Consider the following 14,715-nt stretch of genomic DNA (forward strand, 5'->3'; position numbering starts at 1 on the left):
TTTGTGTGTTTGTATGTATGGTATTGAAATCAGGCTCTGGTGTTTCATCCTAAATGAGCCCCACGGGAATAAACTGGATTCCTGGGATTAACTCGCTCTCAGCAGACAGACGTCAGGGCGCAGAGAGAGAAAAACAGCTACGAGTGAACAGTTTCAAACCTGAGTTGGCCAGCGCGATAGCCTTGAGAGTGACGAATTCCTCCTTCTCCAGCTTCATAGACTTATATTTCTTGACCAGCTGAAGAATGGCGTTGTTCAGGTCCAGAAGGCCAGCTAGTTTCGACTGGTCCTCGTCCATTATGTAGTCCTCAGCATACACCAGCTGTAAAGGAGCAAGGAAAAACGACACAACTTAGATTGGAATCTGTCAATTTCATGTGAGCAAGAAAAAGCGAAGCCTCCTACTTTGTCTTCAAAGGAGAGTGAGCGATACACAACGCGCAAAATCAAGATCTCCATCCATGCGCTCTGCAGTAGACTCATCTGGTCTGCCAGAGACAGCGTGGAGAAGCCTGGAGAAAAGTGACACGTGTAAAAGATGAACATTAGGAAGGGAAATTGATCAACTTCTTCTTTTATGTTTGTTTGCTGGTTTTTATTTCTGTCATTTTGAGTCAAATACTAATGTTTTATGCATCTTGAATTTTAGCAAACTCGCATTGAGGTTCGTATGAAGTTTCAACATAAATTAAGTGTAGAATGAATGTTTTTGGGAAGGAGAGAATAAAAACATATTGCAGATTTTTTTGGTTTGTTTTTAGAAAATAACACTTTTTCAAAACATTGAAATATACTCCAAGACTGGATTACCTTTTACTTATTAGTAATACTGCTGTAACCAAATCCATAGATTACAAGAAGTAATCAAAAGTTAAACTACAAAGTAAGGAAGATATTCAAAGGACAGGATAAAGGGGTCAACTCCTTTCTATCTTTCGGTTTTACCCTTCATCCATTAACTTGACCAGAATCCTCCTTCCAGTTCTCCTCCTCCTCCTCCTCCTGCTCCTCCTCTTCCACTTCCTCTGTCCCCTTCGCTCAGGGCTATTCCCTGGGGGATGGTAAGCCTTATCTCAGCCTGCCACAGCCTCCATGGATCAATGCTGGACATCACTGCAGCGCTACTCAAAACACACACTAATTGCTGCTACGGCCTTAAAACTGCTGGTTTCTTTAGTGGTCAATCCATGTCCTTTCATTTGGAGATCTGTCTTTTTCACCACTGCCTGTGCTTTTATATCCGAGTCTGTCTTTCTTTGACTGATCTCATCTGTTTGTTCTTTTCTTCTTCTTTGCTCCATTTTCATGCGTCTTGTCCATTTAAATGCTTAAATATTATTTCTAATTATGGTCTGGATCCTTATGTTTTTATTTACATTTTTTTTGTAATTGTCTTACTTTTCTATGAAACTCACGCTCCGTCTTTTCCTTTTTATTTCTCTTTAATGGAACACCTGCCCACTCACACCTCTCCTCACAGCTGTCCCTTCCTCACACACCTGTCCATTCACACCTGCCTGTCTGCCTACATGGCTGCTTCTTCATGAGTGCAAACCTTCATAGAGAATGCAGCGACAGTGGACCATGAGAGCGCACCTGTCAGACCTCATTGCAGAGCCACTTCCCCCAGTTTGTTCATTTGTGTGTGAATGTGTGTGTGCGTGTGTGTGTGTGTGTTGGAATAGAGCATCCTGCCAAGAAAACAGGCAGATGAGAAGGCAGATATAACTTTAGCAACATCTGCTGCAATGGGCCTCCTCTTGAGATGCTGGATATATTACTTGGAGTTTGTGTATTGGGGACAGGTGCCTCATTAAGGCAAAGCTGGAAGCTAGTGTTGATTGTAATGTTCTTTGGTGTTGTGCAACTTTCAAGAAATATTTCATTTTAAAAGAACACACACACAATCAAAATATAGTGCCTTGCAAAAAAAAAAAAACAACAACAAAAAACAACCTTTTCACACTCAAAAGTGAGGTATTTGAGGTCCCGATTACAAAACGTGGCACGCAAATTCAAATAAACACGACTATTATAGGGACAAAAATTGTTTACTTCATCAAAAATCATCTGCATGATAAGTGGGGTTGTGAATGTGGTCATTGACAAACACATTCCTCTTAATTACAGATAAAGTGCACACATGTACGCCCACGCACACACACACACACACGCCCACGCACACACACACACACACACACACACACACACACACACACACACACACGCACGCACACACACACACACACACACACACACACACACACACACACAGCATGCAAATAAAGACCAATAATTAAAACCGTGTAATTAATTTATTGAGCTGAAAGTGCAGCTTTTCTTTTTGAGTCACATCAAGGATTTTCATCAGGATGAGGCGTCTTTATGTTGCAACTACTCTATGAAGATTTGTATATCTTGAGCGTAGTAAATAATAAACAACGCTACACTTGCATGGTGCTGGCTTCTTCTATTTTTTTCCATACACAAAATGCCCATACATGAGTCTTTGCATGTGCATGTGCGTGTGTGTGTGTGCCTCTCCCTCTCTCTGCCTCACCAGCCTGTCTGCGCCGTTCAGCCATCCAATGCCTCTTATCTGTCTGATTAATAGGCGGCCGGCTTCAGGACAAATTAATTAACAGATAACACCATCTCTCCCTTCTTCTCTTCCACCTTTCCTCCCCTCCTTCTCATGAAGCGATCGATACAGCAGAAGAAAAGAAACATCAATGGGAATTTAGTGCTGATGATGGAGAGAGAGGGGTATTGATGGAGGGAGGGAAAGTATGAGAGAGAGAGAGCGAGAGCGATGGAGGAGAGAAGAAAGTAAAAGTGGGGGCGGGGGGAGGTGGTGGGAGGAGAGCTGATGGTGGAGGTGGGAGGGGTGGAGACCTTTCTTTCATACCTGTGATTTCAATTGACAAAAGAAGGTTCCTTATTTGGTTCTAATTACATTTTCTTTCTGCCCATTGTTGATAAGGCATCTCATACTGAGTTAGGAGGTGTGAGTGGGTTGTAAGGTTGTTGTAACGTGTGCAGCAAAGCTGCTTTGAACTTATTTTCAGTTGCTTAGTTGTATGTGGAGCAGCGTACATTAAAACGACTGAAATGTGGAGATTTATGAGAAGTTTATGCAGCTGTTCGGTGAGAGCAGCCAATTATAGCTCTGTCTGGAAGCAGAAATCGTGGAATGTTGCTTGTTTTGTGCCTTTTCATGAGTTTTAGTATATATTTTTTTACCGTAAGTGCGTAACGATGTGTATGTGTGTGTGTGTGTGCGTGTGTTTCTCTGTGCATGTGCCACACGGCGTCTGACAGAAAGGGGCTACGGTGCAGTCATGCAAACTTAACCTCCTCTGCTTGCTCTTGTGCTCTCTTTCTCTTTTCTTTTCACTTTTCTCCATCAGATAGCCACATGAAAACAAACACGCACACACACAAGGAAACGCACGTTGATTCCCCAGCCACCCTGCGGCCTGTTTGTCTGCCAAATGAGTCCTGACTGCACGTTTACACCGGAGACCGCACAACAGCCGGGCTCAGACACACACACACGCACACACACCTACAGGATAGCCCTCTCTCACGCTCCAGTTGCCTCGCAGATGCACACAAACACACATATCTCGGAGCCCTATATTTGTTTTTGTGTGGTTACAGGGCAAACGGGAACCAGCGAGAAGCGATTGATGCTTATGAACACATAAATGCGATTCAGCGTATGTATGAGCGTGCTATACTGGCGTGTGATAACTGTTGCATCAACAAATACATTTGTGTGTGTATCTGTGTGTGTGTGTAGCATAATGAAGCAGGTGCTGCGATGGGGATCTGATCACTGTTATTAACACCTGCTGTAATACAACTAGCAAATTTCTAGGTCAGCAGTTTGACCTTTATTCTTTAGGAAAAGCAAACAAGAGGGTGATGATGTCAACACCAAGGACATCAACACTCCATCAACAAATTCTTTGTCATGGCTTATGTTGATGTCCTCCGGGTCTTTATTAACAAATGTCCTCATCTCGATGTTGAATCGATTTCTTATGTTGAAAAGAAAGAGACTTAACTGCAACAAAATCTGTTTGAAGAAAAGTTAGGACACAAGAAGCATCTCACCTTAAGTGATGTGTATTTTGTGATTACATGATGTCTCTGGTATTGGCCTAAGGAAATTTTCCAAATACTTTTGAGACCTCTTCAGGTTCATTTCCAAACTCTCAAACTGCTGCATCCATCCTTTTAAAGGCCTTCTTGATCTTATCGTGGCCTTCATTGCTCAGTAGCGATTAGCATATGAGCCTAAAATGGAATGCATTACAAAATACTAACTGATGTTTTTATTATGTGCATCTGAAGTGAAATAATTGTGTGCAACGTTAGCCATTTTCAATGGGAATAAAAGTTGGAATATTCTATTTTAACATTAAGCGGAAGACATATGTTTTATAGTTATGTTTACGAAGTCACAAATGTAAACTGTTTTATTTTCTTCATTTTTATGGTTTATTCACGTCAATACATATTTGTCCACATTGTTAATTGCAAGCTGATATTAAAAAGCCACAAACATACACAGACCATCATAGGGCATCCTACTTTGTTCACCAACTCTATGATGCACATCAGTTGGACAGTTTTGTCTCAGTGGTTTTAGCGTAGTTTATTCATGGCCCTCCATGGTGGATAAAACCTCTATACCATACATTTTGTGTAAACGTGTGCACATGGCCGATGTGCTGCCAGCAGAGAAGCAGGTCAAATCAGTGCTGCTGGGCTACATCTAATCAAAATGAGCCAACTTCCAACTTAATCCCACTGTGAGACTTTAGGTTAGATAAAATAGGCCAACATTGCTGCGGAAAGATAAGTGTAATATGTTTTACTGGGGTATGAATCTTCTACACATCAAAAACCTATATTGTGTCTTACATCCGAGGATAAAAATTGGTTAAGCTTATTTTTTCCATCAATAGTTGAAATGTTGGTGGTATTTGGTTTGTTTATATTCCCAACAGTGTGAGGATCTGCCATCATTTACATGTGCTAATATTTTCATACGTTGACACCAAATGTGATGGCTTTACAAGTTTTTTTTTTTTTTTTTTTTTTTTTTTTTTACAGTTTTCAAAGGTCAAAGTGGAACACTTCAGGCTACGGGATGATAAACAAAGGCTTGGATACTCTTTAAGGTCTTGCTAAGAACTGCAGCCAGACAAATGCCATAAACGTACAGATATAGTGACAGAGAAAGGAGCTGCTGATGAGCAAGACCAAAATAAGCTTTGTAAAGATTTTGTAAAGCTTCTGAATGTAATCTGAGGATTGACAAGTTGTCCATCTTTCATGTTATGCTGTGTTCACTTTTTAAAACACATTTCACTGATAAGCGCTGTGACTGTATGAGGTTTGTGTTTTCACTGGGAGAGAGGCATGTCTGGACTTCCGTCCTGGACCTGTTGCCCATGTGACACGATAAACGTAATACAACGGATGGATGGAAAGATGCTTAAGGATTTTTACTTGTAAATATGTAAAATATAAATTACATAAATATCCTAGTTATTTATGTCATAATGAAGCCAGGATCCACCCTTTGGTTCTGTTAAAATAGCCGCTACTTATTTGATCACGTCTACAGGATGACCAGATGTTTCACTCAGCCTAAACAATGTGACAGTTTGTCTTTTTTGGAAAGTTATCTGACTTGAAGTTTTAAGAAATTAAACTGCATCCCAGAAATGTAAAGCACAACATTGTGAAACTGGAAAATCAGAGAACAGGGGAGTGTGTGTCTTCATGCATAATTGCCTAAAGCTCATTGATGACAACGTAAAAAGATGATGATGTCTCACTTCACTACAAAAGTGTAAAAAAAAATTAACACTTTGTCCACATGAAAATCAAACAAATTATTTTCTTTTTCTAAAAAGAGCCAGAGTCCCTCTCTGAATGACTGAAAGTCGCTAAACATTATTGCTAAAGAAGCTGATTGTTCCCAGCATGCTATATCCATGGGAAGTTGAATGGAAAGATGAGAATTTTCCTAAAAAAAAAAAGGGCAACCAATCACTCAGTGCGTCAGATCTTCTTATAGGTAGACAAGAGGAGATGAGAACAATGGAGTTAATTTTCTTTGATTTGTTTCTCAATGTTCATTTCCAACAGTGGAATGTTCTGTGTTCAGCATGTGCACATACTGTGTACTGCAGGGGACAGATTTAAGTCTACTGGCCCACTGAGACCGAGATTGCATGAGGATGCGTGAAGTTTCCAACAGTTACCAGCTCGTCGGTGCCCTGTGTGCATCTCAGTGTGTGTTTTTGTTATGCAGGCACACTGTGTGACGGCATGAAACTCAAGTGCTCGCTCCCGCTACACTGTCTGTATGCGTTTGTGTTTAAACGTGCGCAAATTGTTTCCTGCTGGGCAATGCAAGTGCTCCCTTGTAGCGCTCTCTGAGTGTGTGTGCGCTTGCATCTCAAACTGTTCCGTACCATACGGACAGATGACAGCCAAAATGAACACGGGCCCCCTGTGATGGCTTTGGCCAGGCTGAAACAATACACACAAGAAACGTGAAGAACGCAAACCGTCTTGCACTCACACACCCAAACACACACGCACACACACACATCCACCAGCTGACCCAATTACACAGAGATGCGCAACGAGATGGAAACAAATCTACCCAGAAAACCAGTTAATTTAAAAGAGCTTAAAGACACACACAGGACACACATTCTCTTCCACACACACACATGCATACACATTGTGGGTTCTTAGACACATTGGGTTTGGAGTTGACATGACATAGACTTCTAAATCATATGTTAAGTTTAAGCATTCATGGCCAAAATCCCTGAAAAGTTCTCCTGGCTGTTACTGATTCTTAGTGTTATTTGTGGTCTGACCTGGTGAATACAACTGACAGATTGGATAAAAAAAAACATGCTTTAAGTTCCTTGGTAGGGGCAGCGGTAAAATGGAAAAAAAATAAAAATACAGAAATTTTGCTTATGTATTAAAAGCCCATGTAACTAATACTTAATTGAGTTTGACTAAAATCAAAGCAAAGAGCATCCAAAACACATTCTGTTACACTGAAGATTGTGGAACTTCTTAGTTTGACCTTTTTTATTTCGTTCAACATGTGAAAAAACATATGAACTGCTGTGAATTATTTCAAAATTAGGTAAAATTTTCTTCCCACCAAAAATATAAATATGCCTTCATCTTTAAGGCATAAAGATGAAGGCATTTATTGTTGAGTGTCTGAATAAACAAAACAGGAAGTGATTCTATTTGAAATAACTGGAAGCTGTTTGCCTAATGCTAATATTCACTGATGTTTCCACCGTTTCATTCTCCATGTTTTTACTTTGGTTTTATTTTCTTATGGTTAAAAATATTAAGTTCAGACACAATGATAAAAGTCATAAATAGTCAAGGTTAAAATGTTTTACTTTGAGTTTGGTTGCTGTCAACCACTGACCATTAGACATTTGTAACCTTTTTACACACAAACGTTTTCTTACAATGGCTTTCTTACAATAACAATAATAATAATAAAAAAATGTCTTCTCTGAAGTACGATCTACTTTTTCAACGCTGTCAAAAAAAAGAGCCTCTAACCTCACATACAATCACATTGATCTTAATGAATATTTCATGACAACTAAATTTGAGTACATTGATGTAATGTCTTTGTGTGTAAAGTTAAACATTAGGGTTTTGTAACTTTTACTGAAGACTATTTCACAATGTTTTTTATTGCTACTAAATAGCAAACCAAAGGAAAATGTATAAATGACTTTATTTGGTTATAGCACTGATTTCAAAACTGGATTTTATTTTCAATTTAGTCGCATTTACTGAAGATACATTACAAACACAATTATACACCTGGATCCTCATCCTCTCAGACATTCTTGGTTAAAATATCTTTTCCCCTTTCTTCCCCCTTCCCCCCCTTGAGCTCCCTTTTCTTCTCCAACCCCCCTTTCCTCCATGCGGCCTGGGGGAGAGCAGAGCAGTCATAGGGCTGCGGTAGCCTCTAATCAGTGTGAACAGCCAGCTAATTACCAAACCCTCAGCCCTGCCTGACTGTTAATTGCATACATTAGACACCATCAGCAGCACTGCAAGATTAACACTTAAAATCTTCCCATTGCTGTAGTGAAGATGAGTGCTCTGTAAGTGTGTGTGTGCGCGTGTGTGTGTGTAAAAGACAGAGACGTAGAAGAAAGGAGTGTGTGTGTTTGGTGTGTGTGCTGTCTCTGTGGTTGCGGGTGCTAATATTTAACACTTAATTAGACCCAAAATGATATTGTCTCAACACGAAGGCGTTGTCTAGTGCGTTAGCTGTTGCCGTTGTGGGGTTGCTTGGGTGGGGGCAGCTGGTCGTTGAGGTCGTCGAGGGCAACCCCAAGTCTCCGTGGAGACGACAGATGGAGTGACATTAAGAGCATCGCAGTGGAGCCATTTCAAATAATAAAATATCAATATTTACATTTTAATTACCCACTTCCAGCTCCACCAGGGCAGAGTCAAGGAGTGTGTGTGTGTGGGTGTGTGTGTGCGTGCGCGTGGGTGTGTAGTTAAGTGTATGAGCACTGCAAGCTCCACTGTTTGACTCCATATAGAGACCAGAGACCTGCTCCAGGGATAACCTTCAGTTCTACTTAATGATTTTTACTGAAATAAATATATTGCTGCAGTTCACACCTTATTTTTCAGACCTTCACCATTAATACGCTTTTCACTTTTTCCTTTACTTCTATCATCCGTCCTTTTCCTCATCCTCCACCTTTGCATCCTGCCATTCCCTCCATCAATATATTGCTGATGCAGACCGGATTGACCACTCCGAGTGTGTTAGCATGTGTGTGTGTGTGTGTGTGTGTGTGTGTGTGTGTGTGTGCACAAATCTGTCCAGGGAATTAACTGCGTATACACACAGCTGAGCAGCTTACAAAGTAACTCTTCCTGTCTGTCTCTTTCTGACAAACACATATAACACATGTAATACTGCTGGTCATTACTAAAGATTACAAACTTAAAATGCAACAAGAGTCACTGCTGATACGACACCAATCAAGTATAGCATTATGACAGATTGCCTATTATGGTGTCGGTCCACCTTTTCCTGCAAAAACAGCACTGAGTCATCAAGGCATAAGCTCCACTAGACTTCTGAAGGTGTGCTGTGGGATCTGGCACAAACATGCTAGCAGCAGATCCTTTAAGTCCTATAAGTTGCCAAGTTAGGCCTTCATAGATTGGACTTTTTTGTCCAGAACATCATTGACTGGACTGAGGTCTTGGGAACTGGAGCCCAAGTCTCGGTTCCCAGGGATGGACTGGGCACCGAGACTGTTCTGCTGCTTTGCAGCCCCATACACACAAACTGTGACATTCTGTTAGGCTCCAATTAGAACCAGCAATAAAATATTCAGCAAATTGGGGTACTGTAGTTTATAAGTCTGTTTTGAACTATATGAACTGACTTTTGCTCCCTTTTTATGCATCATCAGATGAGCCCACTTCTGTTTTTCTGATCACTGCCCTGTTATCAAAATACTCCTCAAGAGTTTCAACTTTGGGGATGCTGACCTTATTGTCCAGCAATCAGAATGTGGACTTTGTCAAGTTGCTCACATTTTTACGTAAACTTGGAGGACAAAATATTCTCTTGCAACCTAATTCAACCCATCCAAATAACACGTCATGGTGATGAATTTATATTTTGCGCCTCACCTGTCAGTGGTCATAATGGTTTGCCTAGTAGGTATAATTGGGAGATCTCATTACAGATTATCCATATGTGTCTTTTTACGAATCTAGGGCATCTGGCCTTTTATAGTAGATCTAACATTGCTTTTTGGTTACAAATGTATTAAAAAAGTATTTAAAAATAAAGTCACAGGATGTCCTGCCAGGCATAATTGGTGTATCAGCAAAATCTTCCTGATTGTGGCTTTAAAACAAACCCAGTGGTCCTTATCCGGGCCTGGTGTCTCTATGTGAGATTATGAGGCTGTGTTGATTCTATCTGTCTAATCCCCCGTAGCTTCCATAAAGGGAGCACCACTGAAACTCCACAGGGATTAATTTACCATTCACAGATTAGAGATATGTTTGCCAAAATCACCATTGAGAACCCAGTCAGCTAGAGGATAGGCTTCAGCCACTGATGCGATGCAGAAAAGAGGAAGGGAAGGGAGTGAGAGACACAAACAGAGGGACACAGCGGCAGAGATAAAAAAACGAATCCACACGGAGCCTCCTTTCCTGGAGCACCGTGTCTTAATGTCGTTGCTTGAAGACAAGAACATTAGACCTCATTCCAGCTCCTCATCTGGGCCTGAAAAAGCCTGGGCTGAAAATCTTAATTAATTGTCCAATAGTGCTGTGGGGTCATTATGCATTGCAATAAAGAAGCGTGTAATTATGAGATTTAACAGCCATTACCAAGGCCAGGAACTCATATGTCATCATCAGCAACCAAGCCAACGGTTTGGTTCGGCTGTGCGTGTGGCTTGATAGACAACTCACACACAATGCACATGTGCACGCATACATGCTCCACTGTGGGAATATAGTGGTCAGCCAACAAGGAGAAAACTACCTTTTATATTACAGAACAAGTAGTTATGTGCTAATGTACAAGGCTGCATGAAGACTAACAGTACTAAAAAAAAAAAAAAACATATAAACTGGAAAAATGACACAAACACAAGCACACACACATACACACACTCATAGGCACTTAACAGAAGCCCATCAGTCTGACCCAGACAATAAGGCAGCCAGCTGTGATAGCAGCCTGCAGATGAAACATCCCATCAAGATTAAGCAGACACAAAAATACACATATTATTACTACTGTGTGTGTGTGTGTGTGTGTGTGTTTGTATTTACTATGGGTGCCCTGTAAACCAAAGAGAGGAGAAGCCACTGCCATTTCCTACACAGCAGGTGAAAAGTGGCAAACTCTTGCAGGAATTACATGATGTGTGTAAAGGCAGGCTGTCAACTACATCTGTATTTAGTCCAGTTTCTAAAAAGACAACCGTCTATGAAAGAGTGTGCAGTCCTACACTAAGCTCGCCTGCAGATGGTTTCATTTGCTTGTCTACGAAATGTTTGCGCTTGTTGCATCGTTTTCAGCTGGTGACTCTCATACATCAAACCTATTTTCCCATCTGCTAATGTCCTTATGGAAAAACCTTGTATGTCATTTAAAAAGGGTGAAGGGGATTGTGGGGGAGAGAAAGTAGAAAAAAGGGAAAGCAGAATAGAAAAGATCAGCGAGAAGGAGAAGGTAGAGGAGAGTAAAATGAAGTGGACTATGGAGGAACAAAAAGTGAAAAAGGAATAGATAGGATAGAGAGGAGCGAGGCAGAGGAAGAATAACCATTTCATGCCTGTCTGTGAACTTTGCATGAACCGAGATAAAATAATGTGAAGCCATGACAAGCCTGTCCCTCCTTCCGCTAGATTTGCAGTATGCATACCTTAGGTGTGTGATATGTGTGTGTGTGTTGAGGTGGATGAATCTCTGCGTGAGCTCTTGGTGTGTATCTATGTGTGCACTCCAACAGATAGACCAGGATGATGATGATTTGAAATGGAGTTTGGCCTGTGCGTAATTATGATCATCTATCTTTATGCCCCGCCAGCATATCATATCACATCACATCATATCATTTCTCTCTTTTTCCGTCTAGGACAACTGCACAACTACACAAACACACAGACAAAAACTCACAAACACAGAAGCAAATTGAAAGTAGTAAAAACTGTTTGCTCATAATGACTTAGATGACGATGGGCTCAGATGGTCTGTTGATTTATTTGTTGCTGCTCGTCTGGTTTGACTTATTATAAAACTGTGCGAGTCTGTGTATGTAAGTACAGTGACTTCTTTGGATGTGTGTGTGTGCGTGCGTGTGTATGTGTGTGTTGAAAGTGCTTCTTAACAGAAACACGGATAACATTATTAGAACTTTGTGTGGAAAGGATTGTGTGTATTCGTATGTTTGCCACATGTGTGTGGCAGAGAATAGCTGACACAGATTGTCAGATTGCAGACTCTTTCACAGACTGAAAAACAAATGTAATTACTTGGAAAAAGAAACATCAGATGACAAAACAATGCAGAGAAACAACTTTGCAAATACCATTTTTCTCTTGATAAAGAAATGTTCATGGGCTGCTTTATTTATTTATTTTACAAATAAAAATGTAAAAATAAAAATGTGTGTTTGTATTCATTCCCTCTGAGCTGGTACTTTGTGGAACCATCTTTCAAAGCAATTGCAGTTACAAGTCTGGGGTATATCTGTATAAGATTTAAATATTAATAGACAGATATTTTTGCTAAATTAACTTTGCAAATTAGCACAAGTTCTGCCAGACTTAATGCCAAAAGCTAATTGTCCACCACCATGTTTCAAAGAGTGGAGATTTCGTTTTGGATGTAGTTTTCTACCACGCATAGTGCTTTCCTTATATGCAGGTGAAAACATTTTTTTTAATCTCATCTGACCAGAAGTCCTTCTTCCACATACAACTTTATCCCTGACCTGTCTGCTGTGTTCCTTGGTTTTCATGAAGTGGTTTGTTCACAGATGTTCTTGAATGCACCTCTGTTGTATGGACAGCTGTGTTTATATTAAGCTCAAATGATCATCGTCATTTCATTTACTAAAGACACAAAAAGGTTCATGTAAAAAATAAATTAAAATATTGAACTACGAGTAAATAACACAAACATAGAAATCACAAAATCCACAAATTTACATTTGTGACATAAATGGCTCTTGGAAGTGATATAGTCCCAAGGAAGTTGATTGGAGTAAAGTTGAGTAAAGGGGGCTGAATACAAGTGCATGCCACACTTTTCAGATTTTTGTTTGTAAAAATCTTTTAATTCTTTTTCACAAAGGTTACAAATACTTTTGCGAGATAAGTTTGCCAATTTTTTTCCACTACTTGAAGTAATGCGTGGTAAGACAGTCAAGCATCTTGAAACTATCTTGATAAGAAAGACAAAAGAAGCATGCAAAAGAGATGTTCATATGTTATATATGATATGTATTTATCAAAAAGTAAGCCGGCTGCTCCTTGCCGTTGTTGGAAGAAAAAAAAAAAAGCAAGGCACAGTCAAGAAAACGGCTTCATTTTCTCATAATGGTGATGCTTCTGCCTTAATCTAATAAAAGAAGTCCAATTTAATCCAAACATTAGAATCAAATATCAAATATTCTTTCCCTAATTTGATTCCATCAATATTTGTTTTCATCTGCAAACAAGGATGTGTTTGTTTGTACTGCAAGAGGAATTCATGGTGGTGCAAGGGAAAATAAGATATCTCTTTTGCATGGATGTGAACAATAAAACAGACAAACACTCTCTCACACAAGCAAACAGACACATATTAAACCTTGGGGATGAGCAGAAATGGAAATCAAACACAGTGAACAGCGCTGAAGGAAAATCAACAGAGACCTGAAGCACAAGCTTGCAGATAGCCATCGAAATCTACCAAGGCCCATTAACTAAATCAGATTGGGATTCCAAATGCAAATCAGATTCCAATAAAGTCAGATTAAGTTAGACATCATTACAGTATGGGAATGGCAGTCGATTATGCCACGTCAAAGAAAGAGAACCCAACTCAAGCCAAGGCGATGTTAAAAACCAGCTTTTATCTTCTAAATCTAAAATGTTTCTTGATATAATTCAAGTTTCTGAAGAAATATTAAATGTGTTTTCTGTACGATTGAAAATAAATATTTTAATACACCTTGTGAAAAGACAAAGTGGTTGATTTCCCACCACCCCCCACTCTCTCTAACACTACATAAGACTTTTTTTCCCTGAGTTAGCATAGCCATGATTACCAAAAGAAATTCCCTTTCCTTCTGACGATACTATAAGTGAATCAGGCTTGTAGGTTATTTTGCTATTTTCTACGGACTAAGATCAGAGCTTTCTGATGGAAACTCCAAAACATTGACTTTACTGTCATCTTGCTGGATTACTGTCCATTTGGAAGATCTCTGTGTGAAAGCTTCAAAACCTTAAGATGTTGCTTCAGTGTTTACACAATGTTTTTCCCTCATAATGCCACCTGTTTTGTGAAGCACACCCGGGATGGGTGTCCTTCAGTAAAAGTCCCACAAAACATGATGCTGCTACCACCATAATCCACAGTTGGGATATGTTCTCAGGCTTATGAGTTTCCCAGTTTATCCCCCAAAAAGGAAGGGTCAATGTGGCCCAGAACCTCCAATTCTAGTGTAATCAGCCTGATGGAAGCTTAAAAAAAATCAAGCTTTTATTCCTTGCCTTGTGGTTTTTCAGCGCATATCAAAACAGGACTTATTTCACTGTGGATAATGACACCAGATATCCTCATGATGTTTTTGTCTACACAGAACTATTTGAAGAAAAGGGCGTGGCAGGAAACCGGAAAGTGCAAGACAAACCAGACTTATAGAAGTTGACAGTTCTCTTTTAAATCTTGTCGGGTTTTTTTGTTGTTGTTGTTGTTTCCTTGATGTCACACAAGGCTGTGTTTAAGGTGCCCCCTAAAATGCACCCACATGTACCAGTTAATTGAAATGTTGTGAAGAAACCCATTTAGCAAACATGAATTATTTTCATATTCCTAACTGACTGCAGTTAGGATGTTTCACTTTA

General features: G+C 39.9%; 1 protein-coding gene across 7 annotated transcripts in view; it reads right to left on the reverse strand.

The window, feature by feature from the left end:
- The window catches only part of esrrga (estrogen-related receptor gamma a), a 145,088-nt gene that overhangs the window by 9,153 nt on the left and 121,220 nt on the right, over positions 1–14,715 (reverse strand). For all 7 annotated transcript variants that reach the window (XM_081605312.1, XM_008405749.3, XM_081605310.1 and 4 more), the window contains 2 exons: positions 406–512; positions 160–322 (listed from right to left, as the gene is read on the reverse strand). In XM_081605312.1, the coding sequence (XP_081461438.1) occupies positions 160–322; positions 406–512 (270 nt within the window). The remainder of the gene's footprint in view (positions 1–159; positions 323–405; positions 513–14,715) is intronic.

This window comes from Poecilia reticulata, chromosome 3 (assembly GCF_904066995.2).
Source record: "Poecilia reticulata chromosome 3, P_reticulata-male-v2, whole genome shotgun sequence".
NCBI classification, from domain to species: Eukaryota; Metazoa; Chordata; class Actinopteri; order Cyprinodontiformes; family Poeciliidae; genus Poecilia; species Poecilia reticulata.